The sequence below is a fragment of the Scyliorhinus canicula genome, chromosome 11 (genome assembly GCF_902713615.1).
Source record: "Scyliorhinus canicula chromosome 11, sScyCan1.1, whole genome shotgun sequence".
NCBI classification, from domain to species: Eukaryota; Metazoa; Chordata; class Chondrichthyes; order Carcharhiniformes; family Scyliorhinidae; genus Scyliorhinus; species Scyliorhinus canicula.
In genome coordinates, this window is record NC_052156.1 from 49,479,813 (window position 1) to 49,496,598 (window position 16,786).

General features: G+C 50.0%; 1 protein-coding gene across 1 annotated transcript in view; it reads left to right on the forward strand.

Moving 5' to 3' along the window:
* The window catches only part of LOC119973756 (putative uncharacterized protein C3orf49), a 28,728-nt gene extending 16,076 nt beyond the window's left edge, over positions 1–12,652 (forward strand). Inside the window, exons 5-7 of the mRNA XM_038812181.1 lie at positions 11,928–12,058; positions 12,165–12,281; positions 12,461–12,652. Coding sequence (XP_038668109.1) covers positions 11,928–12,058; positions 12,165–12,281; positions 12,461–12,652 — 440 coding nt within the window. The remainder of the gene's footprint in view (positions 1–11,927; positions 12,059–12,164; positions 12,282–12,460) is intronic.
* The last annotated feature ends 4,134 nt before the right edge of the window (positions 12,653–16,786 follow it).

Below are 16,786 nucleotides of genomic sequence, written 5' to 3' on the forward strand. Positions count from 1 at the left end.
GTCATCAGCAAATTTTGCAATCATACCTTTGGTCCCTTCATCCAAGTCATTTATATAAATTGTAAAAAGTTAAGGCCCCCACACTGATCCCTGTGGCACACCATTCATCACACCTCTCAACCAGAAAAAGACCCATTATACCTCCTCTCTGTTTCCTGTCAGCTAGCCAATCTCCGAGCCATTCCAATATCTTACACCCTACATCATGAATTTTTATTTTCTGCAACAGCCTTTGATGTGGCACCTTATTAGATGTCTTATGGAAATCTAAGCACAAAACATCCACTGGTTCCCTTTATCCACAGCATATGTGGCTCCTTCAATGAAGTCCAATAAATTGAATAAACGGGGAGTGGGATTTTCCGGTCGAGCCCTTCCCGAGACTGGAAATTCCCGCCCAAGATCAATGGACCTTTAAATGGTCCATCAAATTTTTCATCCCACCTGTCCCATGACAGGAGGGACCGGATAATGTACCCCATGATTTCCCTGTCACATGTTGATTCAGATCGCCTTGAAATTTTCTAAATGCCTTGCTATTATATCTTTCACATTTTCCCTGTGGCAGACATTAGGCTAACTGGCTTGTAGTTTCCCACTTTCTGACTCCCTCCCTTTTGTTTTATAAATTTAGACTATCTAATTCTTTTTTTTTAAATAAGGCGCAATTTAGCATGGACAATTTACCTACCTTGCACATCTTTGGGTTGTGGGGGTGAGACACAAGCAGACACGGTGAGAATGTACAAACTTCACACAGACAGTGGCCCAGGGCTGGGATCAAACCCGGGTCCTCGGTGCTGTGAGGCAGCAGTTCTAACAACTGCGCCACCGTGCCGCCTCCTCCCTCCCTTTCTGAATTTAGGATTTACATTTGCCATTTTCCAAATTATTCAAAACTTTCTTGAATCTAGGGAATTTTGGAAAATTAAACCCAATGCATCAACTATCTGTCTAGCAACTTCTTCAAAGATCCTAGGATGAAGTCCATCTGGACCTGGATATTTGTCAGCTTACAGCCTCAACGATTTGCTCAATACCACTTCTCTTGTGATTGTTATTTTCCCGAATTTCTCCCACCCTTCCATTTCCTTACTTACAGATATTTCTTGCTGTTACTTATAGTCTCACATGAACACTGATGCAAAATACCTGTTCAATGTATCGGTCATTCTATTTTCCATTATCAAGACCCCAGGTGCACTTTCTATAGCACTAATGTTCACTTTGTTAACTCTCTTATTTAACTATCTATAAGAAACTCTTTATATTTCCAGCTATCAGGGCAGCACAATGGCACAGTGGTTAGCATAGCTGCCTCACAGCGCCAAGGTCCCAGCTCTGGGTCACTGTCCGTGTGAAGTTTGCACATTCTTCCCGTGTTTGCCCTCATAACCCAAAGATGTGCAGGTTAGGTTGATTGGCCACACTAAATTTCCACTTTATTGGAAAAAATTAATTGAGAACTCTAAATTTTAAAAAATATGTATTTGCAGCTATTTTTCTCTCATATTCTAATTTATCCTTCCTTATTTACCTCTTCGTCATTTTTTGCTGTTCTTTATATTCTGTGAATCATCTGGCCTCCTGCTTGTCTTTGTGCAATCTTCAAAAGTAATGAAAAGTAATTGGTTGGAAAGATTTAAATAAGACCTCACATTGTAAATTGTTAGGCATTTATAAAGATAGTTTAAAATTCCATCACTTCCAGGTTTACTTCAGGTTTGAAGGTCCCATTCAGTCAGACACCTTGGGCGGGATTCTCCAATAATGGGGCTATATCCCCACTCCAGCGTCAAAACACGGACGTTCCACTCCGGACTTTCCTGAAGAAAGTCCAGAGTGATTCTCCTACCTGAAAGGGGCTAGCAGGGTCTCGGAATCATCCTCGCAGCTCTGGCTGCCGATACTGGGCCCTGCACATCCGGTCGGGAGTCCGCGCATGCGCACAATGTGCTCCAGTGACGCCCCATGCAACATGGCGGACTCGCACTGCGGAGCGGCCCCGAAAATATAGGCCTCCTTGAGATCGCAAGCATCCACGGATCGGTAGCCCCCGATCGCTAGCCTGGTCGTCCCCGGTGAAGGATTCCCCCGTCCCCCACCAAAACATGGTTAGAACCACGCCGTTGGGAACTCGGCCAGTTTTCATCAGTAAATCACGGGGGGGCGGCTCTGTCAATGGCCCCCTACCCGCCATTGGAGAATCGCCGGTTTTCAGTGTCAATGCCCATTCTCCGTCCCGGCGTTGATCGCGATTTTGGCACGGAGGCTCGGAGAATCCTGCCCCTTAAAACCTAACCTCACCATATTGAGTTCGTTATGGTAGTTCATTACAAATGTTATCGCCAAGAAGGACAACAGATTAGGATTTTTTTTTTGTATTTTCTTTCTTCTTGATGCTACTGTCCTTTTCCCTTTGGGATCTAAACTGCAGAAGGTAGTGTTTATATTGCAGTCTGTGGTTTGCAGTTCAGCTCTGAAACCACTAGGTGACAGAGTTAGACTGTTGGATTTGGACATTGGCCATATTTATGTATCATTTTTAAAGTCATAAAGAAACGATTCTCAGAAGAGAAAGAGTTCTAAAATTTTATGTTCAATAGTTATTTGGCTTCGGAAAGATTGCACTTTATGTTTTCATGACTAATTGCACTCTACAGAGTGAAGATGGTCAGCATAATATTTCCTTTTGATATCCACTGAACACATTTGGTAATAATGTGAACATACCTGAGGTAGAATAAAGTTTCATATATTCTGTGACAACAGTTTGTCTTCAGTCCAGTCTCAAAAAAGCAATGCCTGTTCCATCTGGGCATTTAATCGACTTCCCAGCTCTAACTGCGACAAAGAAGCATTCCCTCCTCATCCTTCTTGACATATTTGCGGCCTTTGACACAGTTAACTACAACATCCTCCTCTAACGCCTGGTTGATGTCATCCAACAGGGTGGAATTACCCTCACCAGGTACCATTCTTATCCATTTAATCATAGCCAGGGTATCACTTGCAATAATGTAAAAGCAAAATACTGCGGATGCTGGAAATCTGAAATCAAAACCAAATATGCTGGAAAAACTCAGCAGGTCTGGCAGCATCTATAGAGAGAGAAACAGAGTTAACGTTTCGAGTCCGTATGACTCTTCTTCAGAGCACTTGCGATGGCTTCCCTTTTCACACACGCAGCATTCCCTCTGACGTTCCCCTAAGGATCGACCTTTGCCCCACCCCCCTCTTACTTTCCAACTACATGCTGCTGCTTGGCAGCATCATCTAAAAGCACAGCGTTACTTTTCACATTCATCCTGATGACACCCAGCTCTACCATACCACCACCAATCTTGAACTCTCCAGTATTGTTAAATTATCACTTGACAAACCAACATCCAGGACTAGATGAGCAGAAATTTCCTCCAATTTAATTTTGGGAATACTATTGGTGTCAGTCGCCACTCCAAACAGAATTCCCTAACTTCAAAACATATCCCTCTCCCTGGTGACATTCTAAACCAGTCTGTTCACAATCTCGATGTTATATTTGGCCCGAGAGCAGCTTCTGACCACATATTCACTTTTTAATATACTTCAGAGTACCAAATTCTTTTTTTTTTCAATTAAGGGGCAATTTAGCATGGTCAATTCACCTACCCTGCACATCTTTTTGGGTTGTGCGGGTGGGACACATGCAGACATAGGAAGAATGTGCAAACTCCACACAGCAGCGACCCGGGATCGAACTTGGATTTCCGGTGCCATGAGGCAGCAGTGCTAACCACTGCGCCACCTTGCCACCCTCCATGCAGCCAATCCATCTACCCTGCACATCTTATTTTCTTTTTTTGAATAAATTTAGAGTACCCAATTCATTGTTTCCAATTAAGGGGCAATTTAGAGTGGCCATTTCACCCCCCCCCCCGGCACATCTTTGTGTTGTGGGGGCGAAACCCATGCAGACACGGGGAGAATGTGCAAACTCCACACAGATAGTGACCTGGGATCGGGATCAATGCTAACCACCGCTCCACCATGCCGCCCTCTGACCACATATGCACAGCCATCACAAAGACCACCTATTTCTAGCTCCGCCACATCACCCAACTTTGTCCCCGTCTCAGCTTATTGGCTGCTGAAAGCCTCACTCGGGCCTTTGTAACCCCCAGACTTGACTATTCTAATGCACACCTGACAGGTCTCCCACATCCTACCGCCTGTAAACTTGAGGTCATCCAAAACTCTGCCACCAATGTCCGGACTTCCAGCTAGTGCTGCTTACCAATCACCTTTCTGCTCAGTAATTACCCTGACTCCTGGTGGAGCAACACGTTTTTTAAATTCTCAGCCTTGTTTCCAAATTGCACATGACCTTGCCATTCCCTATCTCCATAACCTCTTCCTGCCTAACAACTCTGAGATATCTGTCCTCCTCCAATTCTCACCCCTTAAGCATCTCTGATTTTAATCATTCCACCAAGGGTGGCTATGCCTTAAGCTGTTAGGCCCCAGGCTCTGGCCTTTCCTCCCTACATCTTTCAGCCTCCCTCCCTTCCTTTCCTCCTTTAAGACATTCCTAATCTATCCCTTTGAATCCTTCGTCACCTGGTCTAATATCTCCTCACATGGCTCAGTGCATTTTTTAATTTTTGTTCCAGTGAAGCCTTGGGACATTTTATCAAGCTAAAAGCTGTTGTTATAAGGTCCACTAATCGTTTTTTTTTAAAGAGGACTGGTTCATTGGTTAACACTGAAAGGCAGATTCTTAATATGGTAGCACTGGTTAGAAAGAAAATTCTTACTGTTTAAGAAGGAAGGGAGGCAGAAGACAGGAAATTATACACCGGTTAGCCTGACTTCGGTCATTGGTAAGATTTTAGAGTCCATTATTAAAGATGAGATTGCAGAGTACTTGGAAGTGCATGATAAAATAGGGCTGAGTCAGCACGTCTTCGTCAAATGGGAGGTCATGTCTGACAAATCTGTTCGAATTCTTTGAGGAGATAACAAGGAAGTTAGACAAACGAGAACCAGGGGACGTGATTTATTTAGATTTACAGAAGGCCTTTGGCAAGGTGCCGTATAGGAGACTGTTAAATAAGTTAAGAGCCCATGGTGCTAAAGGTAAGATACTGGCGAGGATAGATGATTGGCTGACTGGCAGAAGGCAGAGTGTGGGGATAAAGGGGTCTTTTTCAGGATGGCAGCCAGTGACTAGTGGTGTACCTCAGAGGGTCGTGTTGGGACCACAACGTTTCACAATATTAATGATCTGGAAGAAGGAACTGAAGGCACTGTTGCTAAGTTTGCAGATGATGCAAACATATGCAGAGGGACAGGTAGTACTGAGAAACCAGGGGTGCTGCAGAAGGACTTGGACAGGCTAGGAGAGTGGGCAAAGAAGAGGCAGATGGAACGCAATGTGGAAAAGTGTGAGGTTATGCTCTTTGGTAGGAAGAATGGAGGCACAGACTATTTTTTAAATGGAAAAAGGCTTAGAAAATCAGAAGCACAAAGAGACTTAGGAATCCCAGTTCAGATTCTCTTCAGGTTAATGTGCAGGTTCAGTCGGCAGTTAGAAAGGCAAACGCAATGTTCGCATTCATGTTGAGAGGGCTAGAATACAAGAGCGGGGATGTACTTCTGAGGATGTATAAGGCTCTGGTCAGACCCCATTTGGAATATTGTGAACAGTTTTGGGTCCCCTATCTAAGGAAGGATGTGCTGGCCTCCTGGTGGTTTAGGAGCAGATACTTTTAGCAACCTGCGTGACTTTGTGGTGTTACCGGAGATAAGGGGCAGGATTCTCCATCCCACCCCATCTGTTTTCTGGTGCGGCGCGCCTCCACTGGCAGCAGGATTCTCTGTCCCCGCAGCTGGCCAATGGGGTTTCCCATTGTGGGCACCCCCATACTGTCGGGAAATCCGTGGGAAATCGTTTGTCTATTTTTTACAGAAAATATAACAACAAACAATGAAATGTAACAAAATGACCCCATAATAACTGTAACACCCCCCAGACCGTATCAACGCATGTATCCTATCCCCCCCACCCCCCCAACCCCAATGAACAACAAGAGAACTTAAAAATAAATTAAAATTAAATAAACAAACATAGTTATCGTTCCCCCCCCCTTTTCCCTCCCCCCCTTTTCCCTCCCCTTTTCCCCTCCCCCCTCCCCCCTTTTCCCTCCCCCTCCCCCCCTTTCCCTCCCTTCCCCTCCCCCCTTTCCCCTCCCCCTTCCCCCCTTCCCCTTTTCCCTCCCCCTCCCCTTTTCCCTCCCCCCCTTTTCCCTCTCCTCCCTCCCCCTTTTCCCTCCCTTCCCCCTCTCCCCCACTTTTCCCTCCCCCCTTTTTCCCTCCCCCCCTTTTTCCCTCCCCCTTCCCCCTTCCCCTCCCTCTTCCCCCCCTTCCCCCCTTCCCCCCTCCCCCCCTTCCCCCTCCCCCCCCTTCCCCCCTCCCCCCTCCCCTCACTCCCCTCTTCCCCCTCCCCCTCCCCACTTCCCCCCCTCCCCCCTTTCCCCCCTTTCCCCCCTCCCCACAACTCCCCCAGGCCCACAAAACTCCCATCAACAAACAGGTCCCCCAGCTGTCAGACGCCCGCTCCGCGCCAACCCCGAAACCCCCCACCAATGCTCCCGGGACGAACCGACGCCCCCCCCCCCAACGGAGCCTCCATCGAGCCCCCCACCCCTCCCCCACCGCCCCCAAATCCCGAGGGCAGCCGCCACCACCGGACCCGTGGCACACCTCGTGGGAGGGAGCGGCCACGGCGCCGTTACCAGGGCCCCCAGGCTTGTATCTCCACAGGACGCCCTCTCCACCCACCCCCACGCCGCCCCCTCCACCACCCACCCGCGCACCACCGACACACCGGCCGCCCAACAATACCCCGAGAGATTGGGCAACGCCAGCCCCCCACCACCTCCACCCCGCTCCAAGAAGACCCCCCCACCCCCGGGGCCCCACGCGCCCAAACAAAGCTCATGATGCTGCTAGTCACCCTTCTAAAAAAGGCCCTAGGGATAAAGAGGAACAAGAACCTCGGGAGAACCACCACCCTGACGGACCGCACTCCACCCGTCAATGACAGTGGCACCACGCCCCACCCTCTAAATTCCTCCTCCATCTGCTCCACCAGCCCGGCAAAATCACGCCTATGGAGAGTCCCCCACCTCCCGGCCACCCGCACCCCCAGGCATCCGAAACTCCCCACTGCCCTCTCAAACGGGAGCCCCAACAACTCCCCCCCCCCCCCCCCAACTCCCCTCTCCCCCCCCACCCCCAACTCCCCTCTTCCCCCCCCCCCCCCCGACCACCCGGGCGCACCACAAACACCCCGCTCCTGCCCAAATTTAACTTATAGACCGAGAAGCCCCCAAACTCCGGCAACAGCTCCACCACCCCAGCGGCCAGGATCCCCGCCAGAAACCCAGTGTCAACATTGAGGAGCGAGATAGGCCTGTATGTTCCACACTGCAAGGGGTCCTTATCCCGCTTCAGGATCAGAGAGATCAGTGCCCGCGACATCGTCGGGGGCAAAGCCCCCCCCCTCCCATGCCTCATTGAAGGCTCGCACCAACAGGGGGCCCACCAGATCCGCATACTTTTTATAAAATTCCACCGGGAACCCAGCCGGCCCCGGCGCCTTACCTGACAGCATTTGTCCAATCCCCCTGACTAGCTCCTCCAACTCTATCGGCGCCCCCAGCCCCTCTACCAGCTCCTCTTGAACCTTTGGGAAACATAGCCTGTTCATGAAGCTCTCCATCCCCCCTCTCCCCATCAGGGGTTCCGACCGGTACAGTTCCTCGTAGAAGTCCCCAAAGACCCCATTCACCTCTGTCCCCCTCTGCACCACATTCCCACCCCCATCCGTCACTCCACCAATTTCCCCAGCCGCATCCCGCCCACGGAGCTGATGCGCCAACATCCTGCTCGCCTTCTCCCCACACTCATATACCGCGCCCTGCACCCCCCTCCACCGCACTCCCGCCCTTCCGGTGGCCAACAAGTCAAACTCGGCCAGCAAACTACGCCGTTCCCCCAGCAACCCCTCCTCCAGTGCCCCCGCGCACCCCCATCCACATCCTCTCCCTCCTCCCCCTCCCCTCTCCATGGGCCCGGATGGAGATCAGCTCCCCCCGGATCACTGCCCCCAGAGCCCCCCAGACCAACCCCCCCCGAACCCCCCCCCCCCCGCGTCGCTGGCATCAAGATACCCCTCAATACCTCCCCGGACCCTCCCACACCCCCCCCCCCCCCCCCCCATCAGCCAGCATCCCCACATCCAGGCGCCAGAGCGGGCGCTGGTCCCCACCTCCCCCATCCCCAGACCAACCCAGTGCGGAGCATGGTCTGAAATCGCTATGGCCGAATACTCGGCATCCTGCACCTTCGGGATCAATCCCCTGCTCAGGACGAAAAACTCCACTCGGGAACAAACCCCATGGACATGAGAGAAAAAGGAATACTCCCGCGCCCTTCGGCCCCCCAAACCTCCAGGGATCCACCCCCCCCCCCCCCCCCCCACCCGACCCACAAACCCCCCCAGCACCCCGGCCGCCGCCGGTCCCCCACCCGTCCCCGAACCGGACCGGTCCAGTGGGGGACCCAGCACCGCGTCAAAGTCTCCCCCCATGACCAGGCCCCCCGCCCCCAGGTCCGGAACGCGGCCCAACAAGCGCCTCATGAAGCCAGCATCATCCCAATTCGGGGCATATACATTAACCAGCACCACCTTCTCTCCCTGCAGCCTACCCCCCACCACAATATCTGCCCTCCTTGTCCGACACCACCTCAGCCGCCTCGAATGCCATCCTCTCTCCCACCAGAATCACCACCCCCCAGTTGTTCGCGTCCAATCCTGAGTGAAAAACCTGCCCCACCCACCCCTTCCTCAGACGAACCTGGTCCGCCACCTTCAAGTGGGTCTCCTGGAGCATAGCCACGTCCGCCTTCAGCCCCTTCAGATGAGAAAATACCCTAGTTCTCTTAACCGGCCCATTCAGCCCCCTCACGTTCCAGGTAATCAGCCGGATCAGAGGTCAACCCGCCCCCCTCCCCCGCCGGCTAGCCATAGCTTATCGACTGCTCGCCCCAGGCCAGCTCGCCCTGCCCGACCCGTCCCCCATGGCGATAACGCCTCTCCTCTACCCCCCCCCCCGGCCCACAACAGCTCCTTCCTGGCCATTCCAGCAGCAACCCGGTATCCCCCCCCCTCCCTTCCAGGCTAGGACCCCTCCTAGCCGCGACACACCCTCCATGGTACTTCCGTGAGTCAGCTGACTTCTGCTGACCCCGGCAGCTCCCGCCAAAACCCATCCCCTCCCGGCATGGGGTCATCCCCCTCTTGCCACACCTCCTTGGCACCGCTTCAGCACGGGAAAGAAAACCAGTAGAGGCCACACCCCCACTGCCAGCTCCGCCCCCCCTGCCCCGCGGGAAACCAGAGGAAAGCCCGTGCTTTCACACTGCCACACCCCACCCCTCTGACGCAGCTCCCCAAAATCCAGTTTCACCCCAACCCCCAGCCCCGTACAGAAGAGAACATATAAAACACAAACCCCCAACATTCCCCACATACCCCACACCCATACCCAACAGACAGACCCACCCAGAAACAGAGCAAAAAGAAAACCAGCATAAAAAACACGTGTCAAAATTGCAGAACAGCAACAGCGAAAACAGCAACAGCCATAGTGTGTCCCCAGACCCTAGTTCGAGTCCAGCTTCTCCGCCTGTACAAAGGCCCACGCCTCCTCCGGGGACACGAAGTAGTGGTGCCGGTCCTTATATGTCACCCACAGGCGCGCAGGCTGCAGCATTCCAAATCTGACCTGCTTGGCATGCAGCACCGCCTTCGTCCGGTTGAACCCGGCCCGCCGCTTAGCCACCTCCGCACTCCAGTCCTGGTAGATTCGCACTACCGAATTCTCCCACTTGCTGCTCCTCTCTTTCTTGGCCCAGCGCAGCACACACTCCCGATCGCTGAATCGATGGAACCGCACCAGCACCGCCCGCGGGGGTTCATTTGCCTTGGGCCTCCTGGCCAGCACTCTGTGAGCTCCCTCAAGCTCCAGGGGCAAATGGAAGGATCCCGCTCCCATCAACGAGCTCAACATCGTGGTCACATACGACGGGAGATCCGACCCCTCCAGCCCCTCCGCCAGGCCCAGGATCCTCACATTCTTTCGCCTCGTGCGAACGTCCAGCTCCTCCAAGCGGTCTTGCCACTTTTTGTGAAGTGCCTCGTGCAACTCCACTTTCCCCACGAGGACCACGGCCTCCTCCTCCCGCTCAGCAGCCTGCTGCTGCAACTCCCGAATGGACACCTCCTGGGCCGCCTGGGTCTCAAGCAGTCTGTTGGTAGTCGCATTCAGGGAGTCCAGCAACTCAGCCTTCAGCTCCGCAAAACAGTGAAGAGAAGCTTGCTGCTGCTGCGCCCACTTCCACCAGTCCTCGGGTGTTCCGCCGGCCGCCATTTTGTCCTTCTTCCCCCGCTTTTCTTGGGGAGCTGCTGCAGCTTTTTCCCTTGCCCCACTCCGGGTGAGCACCATAAATTATGGGGAATGCTCCTCTAGACACCTTCCCCCACCGGGATTCGTCGAGACAGCGCCGTTTGGGGCCCTCAAATCGGCTCAAAAGTCCTTAAGTAGCGGGAGCTGCCGAACATGCGGCTTAGCTCCGCATAGCCGCAACCGGAAGTCCACTGGCAAAGATTATTAATAACAACCTAGTTGTCACATTACACATTCAATTGCGTGTCCATTACAAACCTAACTGACTAGCAAAGGGTTTATACCAGGGGTGGGCAAACTACGGCCCACGGGCGGCCCGACAAAGGTTTTTATGCGGCCTGCCAATGAGGTGCCCGGAATCATAACCGGCATTTTTGAAAAACCGCCGGGGAAAAGCCGCTGAAGTAAATGCGCTTATTCAATAAGCGCATTTACTTCAGCGGCTTTTCCCCGGCGGCTTTTCAAAAATGCCAGTTATGATTCCGGGCACCTCATTAGCGGGCCGCATAAAAACGCGCGTAGTGGGGTGGATGAGTGGGGCTGTCTCATTGGTCGGTTTAGTTGGGTGTGCGACCAATAGCAGTCCAGGTTACAAACAATAAGCCTTATTATTGTTTGTAACCTGGACTCCTATTGGTCGCACACCCAACTAAACCGACCAATAAGGCAGCCCCACTCATCCACCCCACTACGCGCGTTTTTATCGTTGACTCGGCTAGGCTGTGCTTCTGTCAGTGTTGAGGATCAGCAAAAGCGACTTGACACCTGATTTCAACGAACTGGTAAATGACTGCAGTCAGATGCATCATTCTCATTGACATTGTTCTGTTACTTACTGAGTTACTTTGTTTTTCAAATAAATGTGCTTTTTTTTCTTTAAAGACCTTTTATTTTGGCTATTTAAAATATTAAATATTTTACTTAATATACTATGCGGCCCTTTAAAATTGTGAATTTCTGAATGTGACCCTTGCACGGAAAAGTTTGCCCATCCCTGGTTTATACTCTTGTATATTTGCCATGCGTTACAGCCGTTTGGGAGCAAACGTTGCTGACCATTACTGTCATTCATCGTGCACACTCTGCCTTCCATTGCGCAAATTGGGATAAACTGAAATGAGAAATTCACCCAAGTCTTAACAGAATTTGCTCGCATCAGGGATAAGTAAAAATGGTTGCATAGGCACGTGCTTCTGGTCACCAAACCTTATTTCCAGCTACTGTGTGCCTCTATGGAACAAGTTTCTAAAATCTTTCTCCCAAATCCTTTGGTAGCTTCTATATTTAAAAAAAATACAACTGACCATCACCAATTTACTAGAAATGTATATAAATCTATAAAATTTTCAATAAGTCCAATACAATTATAAATAACCATCCTCTACAATAAATCCAATACAATTTTCTTTGCAGCAACTATCCAAGTGGACGTGGATGTTTTGGAGGCAGAAACGGCAAGCATTATTGGCAACAATTTAGTGGTGAGGTCTCGACGTATGTCCCGTCGTGTGTCTGTTACAAACCTCCCCACTGACAAGCAAAAGGTCTGTGTTAGTAATAACAAGATCATGAATTACGGTTATGTAATTACAAGTTTAAAATTATGCTTACATTTTCTGATACTAAAGTTATGCTTGTTTCGGCTTGCAGACACCCCACTCAAAGAAGAGGCAGTACTTAAGAATATTCAAAAAGAAAAATAAAATAAAAAATATGGAGCAAAATAGGCGGCATTCTTTCCTAACAGTAGGAAAACTTCAAGCCCAAGTAAGTACACATTATTTCCAAGCATACCATCGTTTGATATAATCAAACTGTTATGCTAACAAATGTTGGATTATATTTTTGAGATCCTCTTTCACATTTGCAAGAATTGGGTTTAAGAGTTAGTAGACAATGACTAATCATCTCTTGCAGTAATATCTATTTAACACTCTTTCAATTAGGTGGATGAATTAATAGAAACAGTTTCTGAGAAGTCAGTGAAATTATTGGCTGAAAGGCATGCAGAACTCCAGCAGTGTGAGTACTTGGGAGATGAAATTCTACAATCATCCAAGCAGTTTCAGCGAATTTCTAAGAAAAGTGCCTGGAAATATAAGTGGAAGAAGTGTTTTCTCTGTGGATGCTGCTGCTAAATCCGCCTTAATTCTTAAATATGTACAACCTTAAATAAATTCCTCAATTTATTATTTATGGACCACCATTAAGTTTAAATGCAAAGAACAATAATGATTTGCTGTGCTGGGGAATTATTAGGTTGGAGTTGAAACAGTAAAGTGTACTCACAGTAAATGCAGTTAGATGATCGTATTACAAATAGTGCTAAATCATTTATATCCATATGCCATAAATTAATTGGGTAATTTGAGTTCAAAATTGCCACAATTCAGCACTAATTGACAATTTTGCTCAGATGCCATAGAATGCCTAGTATATTAATACCTATTGTGTCCAAGAGGTCAATTTTATGCGTCTTTTGTGTTAGTTGACTTTTCATTTTAAGCCAACATGACTGGCTAGCATTAATGTGAAAAAAAGAGCCAAATGTGTAATTACCTCCCTGTCAGTACACATCCTCTCCATCGGCGAGTCTTCAGCTGTGTTTCCTCGTGGAGACACATGAAAACTGTGTCCCCTGCAGCCCCAGGCTAAAGCTTCAGAGGGTCTCTTGAGGAGGTTAGGCTCCCAGTCAAGCAGCGTGGAGGCCCACTAGGTAGCACAGTGGTTAACACTGTTGCTTCACAGCACCAGGAACCTGGGTTTGATTCCGGCTTGGGTCACTGTCCGGAGTCTGCACGTTCCCCCCGTGTGTGTGTAGGTTTCCTCCGGGTGCTCTGGTTTCCTCCCACAGTCCAAAAACGTGCAGGTTAGGTGGACTGGCCATGCTAAATTGCTCAAGTGTCCAAAAAAGTTTAGGTGGGGTTACTGGGTTACTTGGATAGGGTGCAGGTGTGGACTTAAGTAGGGTGCTCTTTCCAAGGGCCGGTGCAAACTCGATGGGCTGAATGGCCTCCTTCTGCACTGTAAATTCTATGACTCCATGGATCCTCTCTGGCACTCATGAATCAAACTCTCAGCTATGGACAATTGGCTCCATCAACTTGTAGATATATCAGGGCAGTTGAAGACAGTTGAAGTAAACCCTTTCACAAATATCTAGAGTGGAGCCCTAAGGGACTGATGTCTAAATATGTCAGCTTTCTGGCAGGTCCTGCAACCAAGCCAGTCCCAATCTTAGTGCTTTTCATTCCTTTGGAGTCAACTGGAGAGATCAGGAGGAGTACCCTGATATTTTGGCAACTCAGGGTCTCTATAAATCTCCCCCAGGCCCTGGGGAGGACATTCTAGTTTTGCTGCAGAGCATTAACACAACAGGGGACACAGCAGTTAAGAGTTATAAGGCCAACTTCACTGGCATAGAAAACAGGTACTGTGGCCGCCAACTGTGGACGGGACCATCATGGGCCATTGGTCTGCCACCAAACAAATCAAGTCAGGCATCTCCCAACAAGAAAGAAGGTTGCCACATTAATCAAAGATTTGGGCAGCAGGGTAGCATGGTGGTTAGCATAAATGCTTCCCAGCTCCAGGGTCCCAGGTTCGATTCCCGGCTGGGTCACTGTCTGTGTGGAGTCTGCACGTCCTCCCCCTGTATGCGTGGGTTTCCTCCGGGTGCTCCGGTTTCCTCCCACAGTCCAAAGATGTGCGGGTTAGGTGGATTGGCCATGCTAAATTGCCCGTAGTGTCCTAATAAAAGTAAGGTTAAGGGGGGGATGTTGGGTTACGGATATAGGGTGGATACGTGGGTTTGAGTAGGGTGATCATGGCTCGGCACAACATTGAGGGCCGAAGGGCCTGTTCTGTGCTGTACTGTTCTATGTTCTATTTGAAAAGAGTAGAATGACCTTGGGTCTGTATCAAAGTGTTGGAAGTGGTAGCGCAATATAAAAAAATCTTTTAGTCCCAGCATCAACGTATCTAATTTTGAGTACATTTCAGTTAAATTCTTTATGACTTGCCACAATCAACTCACTGAATAAGGCATGTATATTCCATGCACTTCTACTGAAATAGGTAATTAGCCATAATCCACAAAAGACCATAAGCATCGCTCTCCACTCGAGAGAGAGAGAGACAATTGGTTATATGTAGCTTGAGGGGCACCAATCCACAAGCACGGACCAAGGTGCGAAGGCTTTCTCTATGAAGCCTGTTTGAGGATTGGACCCATGTTGTTGCCATTATTCTGCACATCTAGCCAACTGAGCTAATCAACCTCTCACTGTCTATTGAAATAATTTACCTAATATTTTCCACATCTATTCAAATATTGAAACCATGTGCTACTATTTGTTCTGGACTGTATCAAAAAGTCACTGAGTTTCAGAAGTCCTGGCACTAATTAAAATGCATAATGAAATTCCTGTTATGAATCTCAAACGTGTTGCAGCTAATAACGCCATCACAGTAAGTTTCATGTTCACTATGCATATATCCAAAATGTACCATTGCTTACCTTTTTCAAATTTCATGGAACAGATGTAGTGCGTTGCACAATAATAACTGGATGCGGGATTTCCGGTGGCAGCCATGGAGTGAGCGGTCGCACATTTGGCAGCTCCTGCTCGAGGTGTTTTTTCAGTTCTTTTCCCCGTTTGCTGGGCAGATGTTTTGGTGGGAAAAGGTGTAGAAGTGGTGGAGGAAAGTAAAGCTCCACTGGTGGTGTCGGTGGATGGATCCGCGACCAGAAGTGGGTCGAGAAGGTAGGAGTTGTTGGAGCAAGAGATACTTCGTGCGCCACAGGTGAAGGTGGCGGAGGGTACAGGGTTGGCCCTACCAGCCCAATGATCTACCGAGCAGCTGATAGACTTCTTGAATGAGAAGTTTAGCCAGCAGAGGAGGGAGATAGCACCGCTAAAAGTGGGCATCAATCAGGTGCAGCAGAGGCTGGAGACCCAGAGTCAGGTGACCCAGAAAGTGGAGGAGGTGGTGGGGGAGCACGAGGAGCAGCTTACCTCATTGGCGGCTGAGATCGGGATGATGCAGGAAACCCAGAAGCGGCTGAAGGAGAAGATGGAGGATTTGGAGAACCATTCCCAGAGACAAAATATAAGAATTGTTATATACTTGGCTCACATGTAGCCAAAATGCTGAAGCAGCTGATGGGGGAGGGGGCGGCCCCTGGAGGTCGACCGGGCGCATAGTAATAATCTTTATTATTGTCACAAGTAGGCTTACATTAACACTGCAATGAAGTTACTGTGAAAAGCCCCTAGGCTCCAACTCCAGCACCTGTTCGGGGACACAGAGGGAGAATTCCGAATGTCGAATTCACCTAACAAGCGCATCTTTCGGGACTTGTGGGAGGCAACCGGAACACCCGGAGGAAACCCACGCAGACTCCCCGGACAGTGACCCAAGCCGGGAATCGAACCCAGGTCCCTGGTGCTGTCAAGCAACAGTGTTAACCACTATGCTACCGGAAGCCGCAGGCGAACAAGCAGGGTGATGATGCCGAGGCTCCACAGATTCCATGACAAGGATAAGAGTTTGCGATGGGCCAGACAAGGAGGTGCACCTGGGAAGGTAATGAGCTCTGGGTGTATCAGGGGTTGGGCACGAACCTGGCGAAGAGGAGGCAGTTCATCCGAGTCAAGGCTGCTCTCTTTATGAAAAGGGTGGTGTTCAGGATGTTGTACCCGGCCTGCCTCTGGGTGACTTACAATGGGCGTAAGCATTATTTTGGGACACCAGAGGAAGCAATATAGTTTTTGAGAGACAATGAAGTGGCAGGAGGGGGAGGACATTGAACTCTGAAGGAAGTGTGAGAATATGTTGGTTCACTCTGCCTTTTTGCTTTATTTTTTTTTGGGTTGTTGGTCAGGGGAGAACATCTCTTCTTCGCAATGCTTTTTGGGGAGTGCTGTGGTGGGATGTTTGGGGAACGTGGAAGGTGAGTGCAGCTTTTTCTTATTTCATTGTTATTCGGACAATGGAGGTCTGCGAGCGGCTGGGAGGGGAATCAGTGGGGGGGGGGTAGGAGGTTTGGCACCTTGGGTGGGCTAGCTGGGCGGGCTAGTTAACGGGAGCGCAGTACGGGAGTGAGCAAGTGGTTAGTGTAATAGAGGGGGATGGGTGTATTACTTTGTTTAGGGGAGGGGAGACTGCTGACAAAGGTGTTGTTTCTGTGGTGCAGAAAGAAAGGAGGAGGTGACGGTGGACATCCGAGGGTGGGCTTGGGGGGGGGGGGGGGGGGCACGTGACGCGGG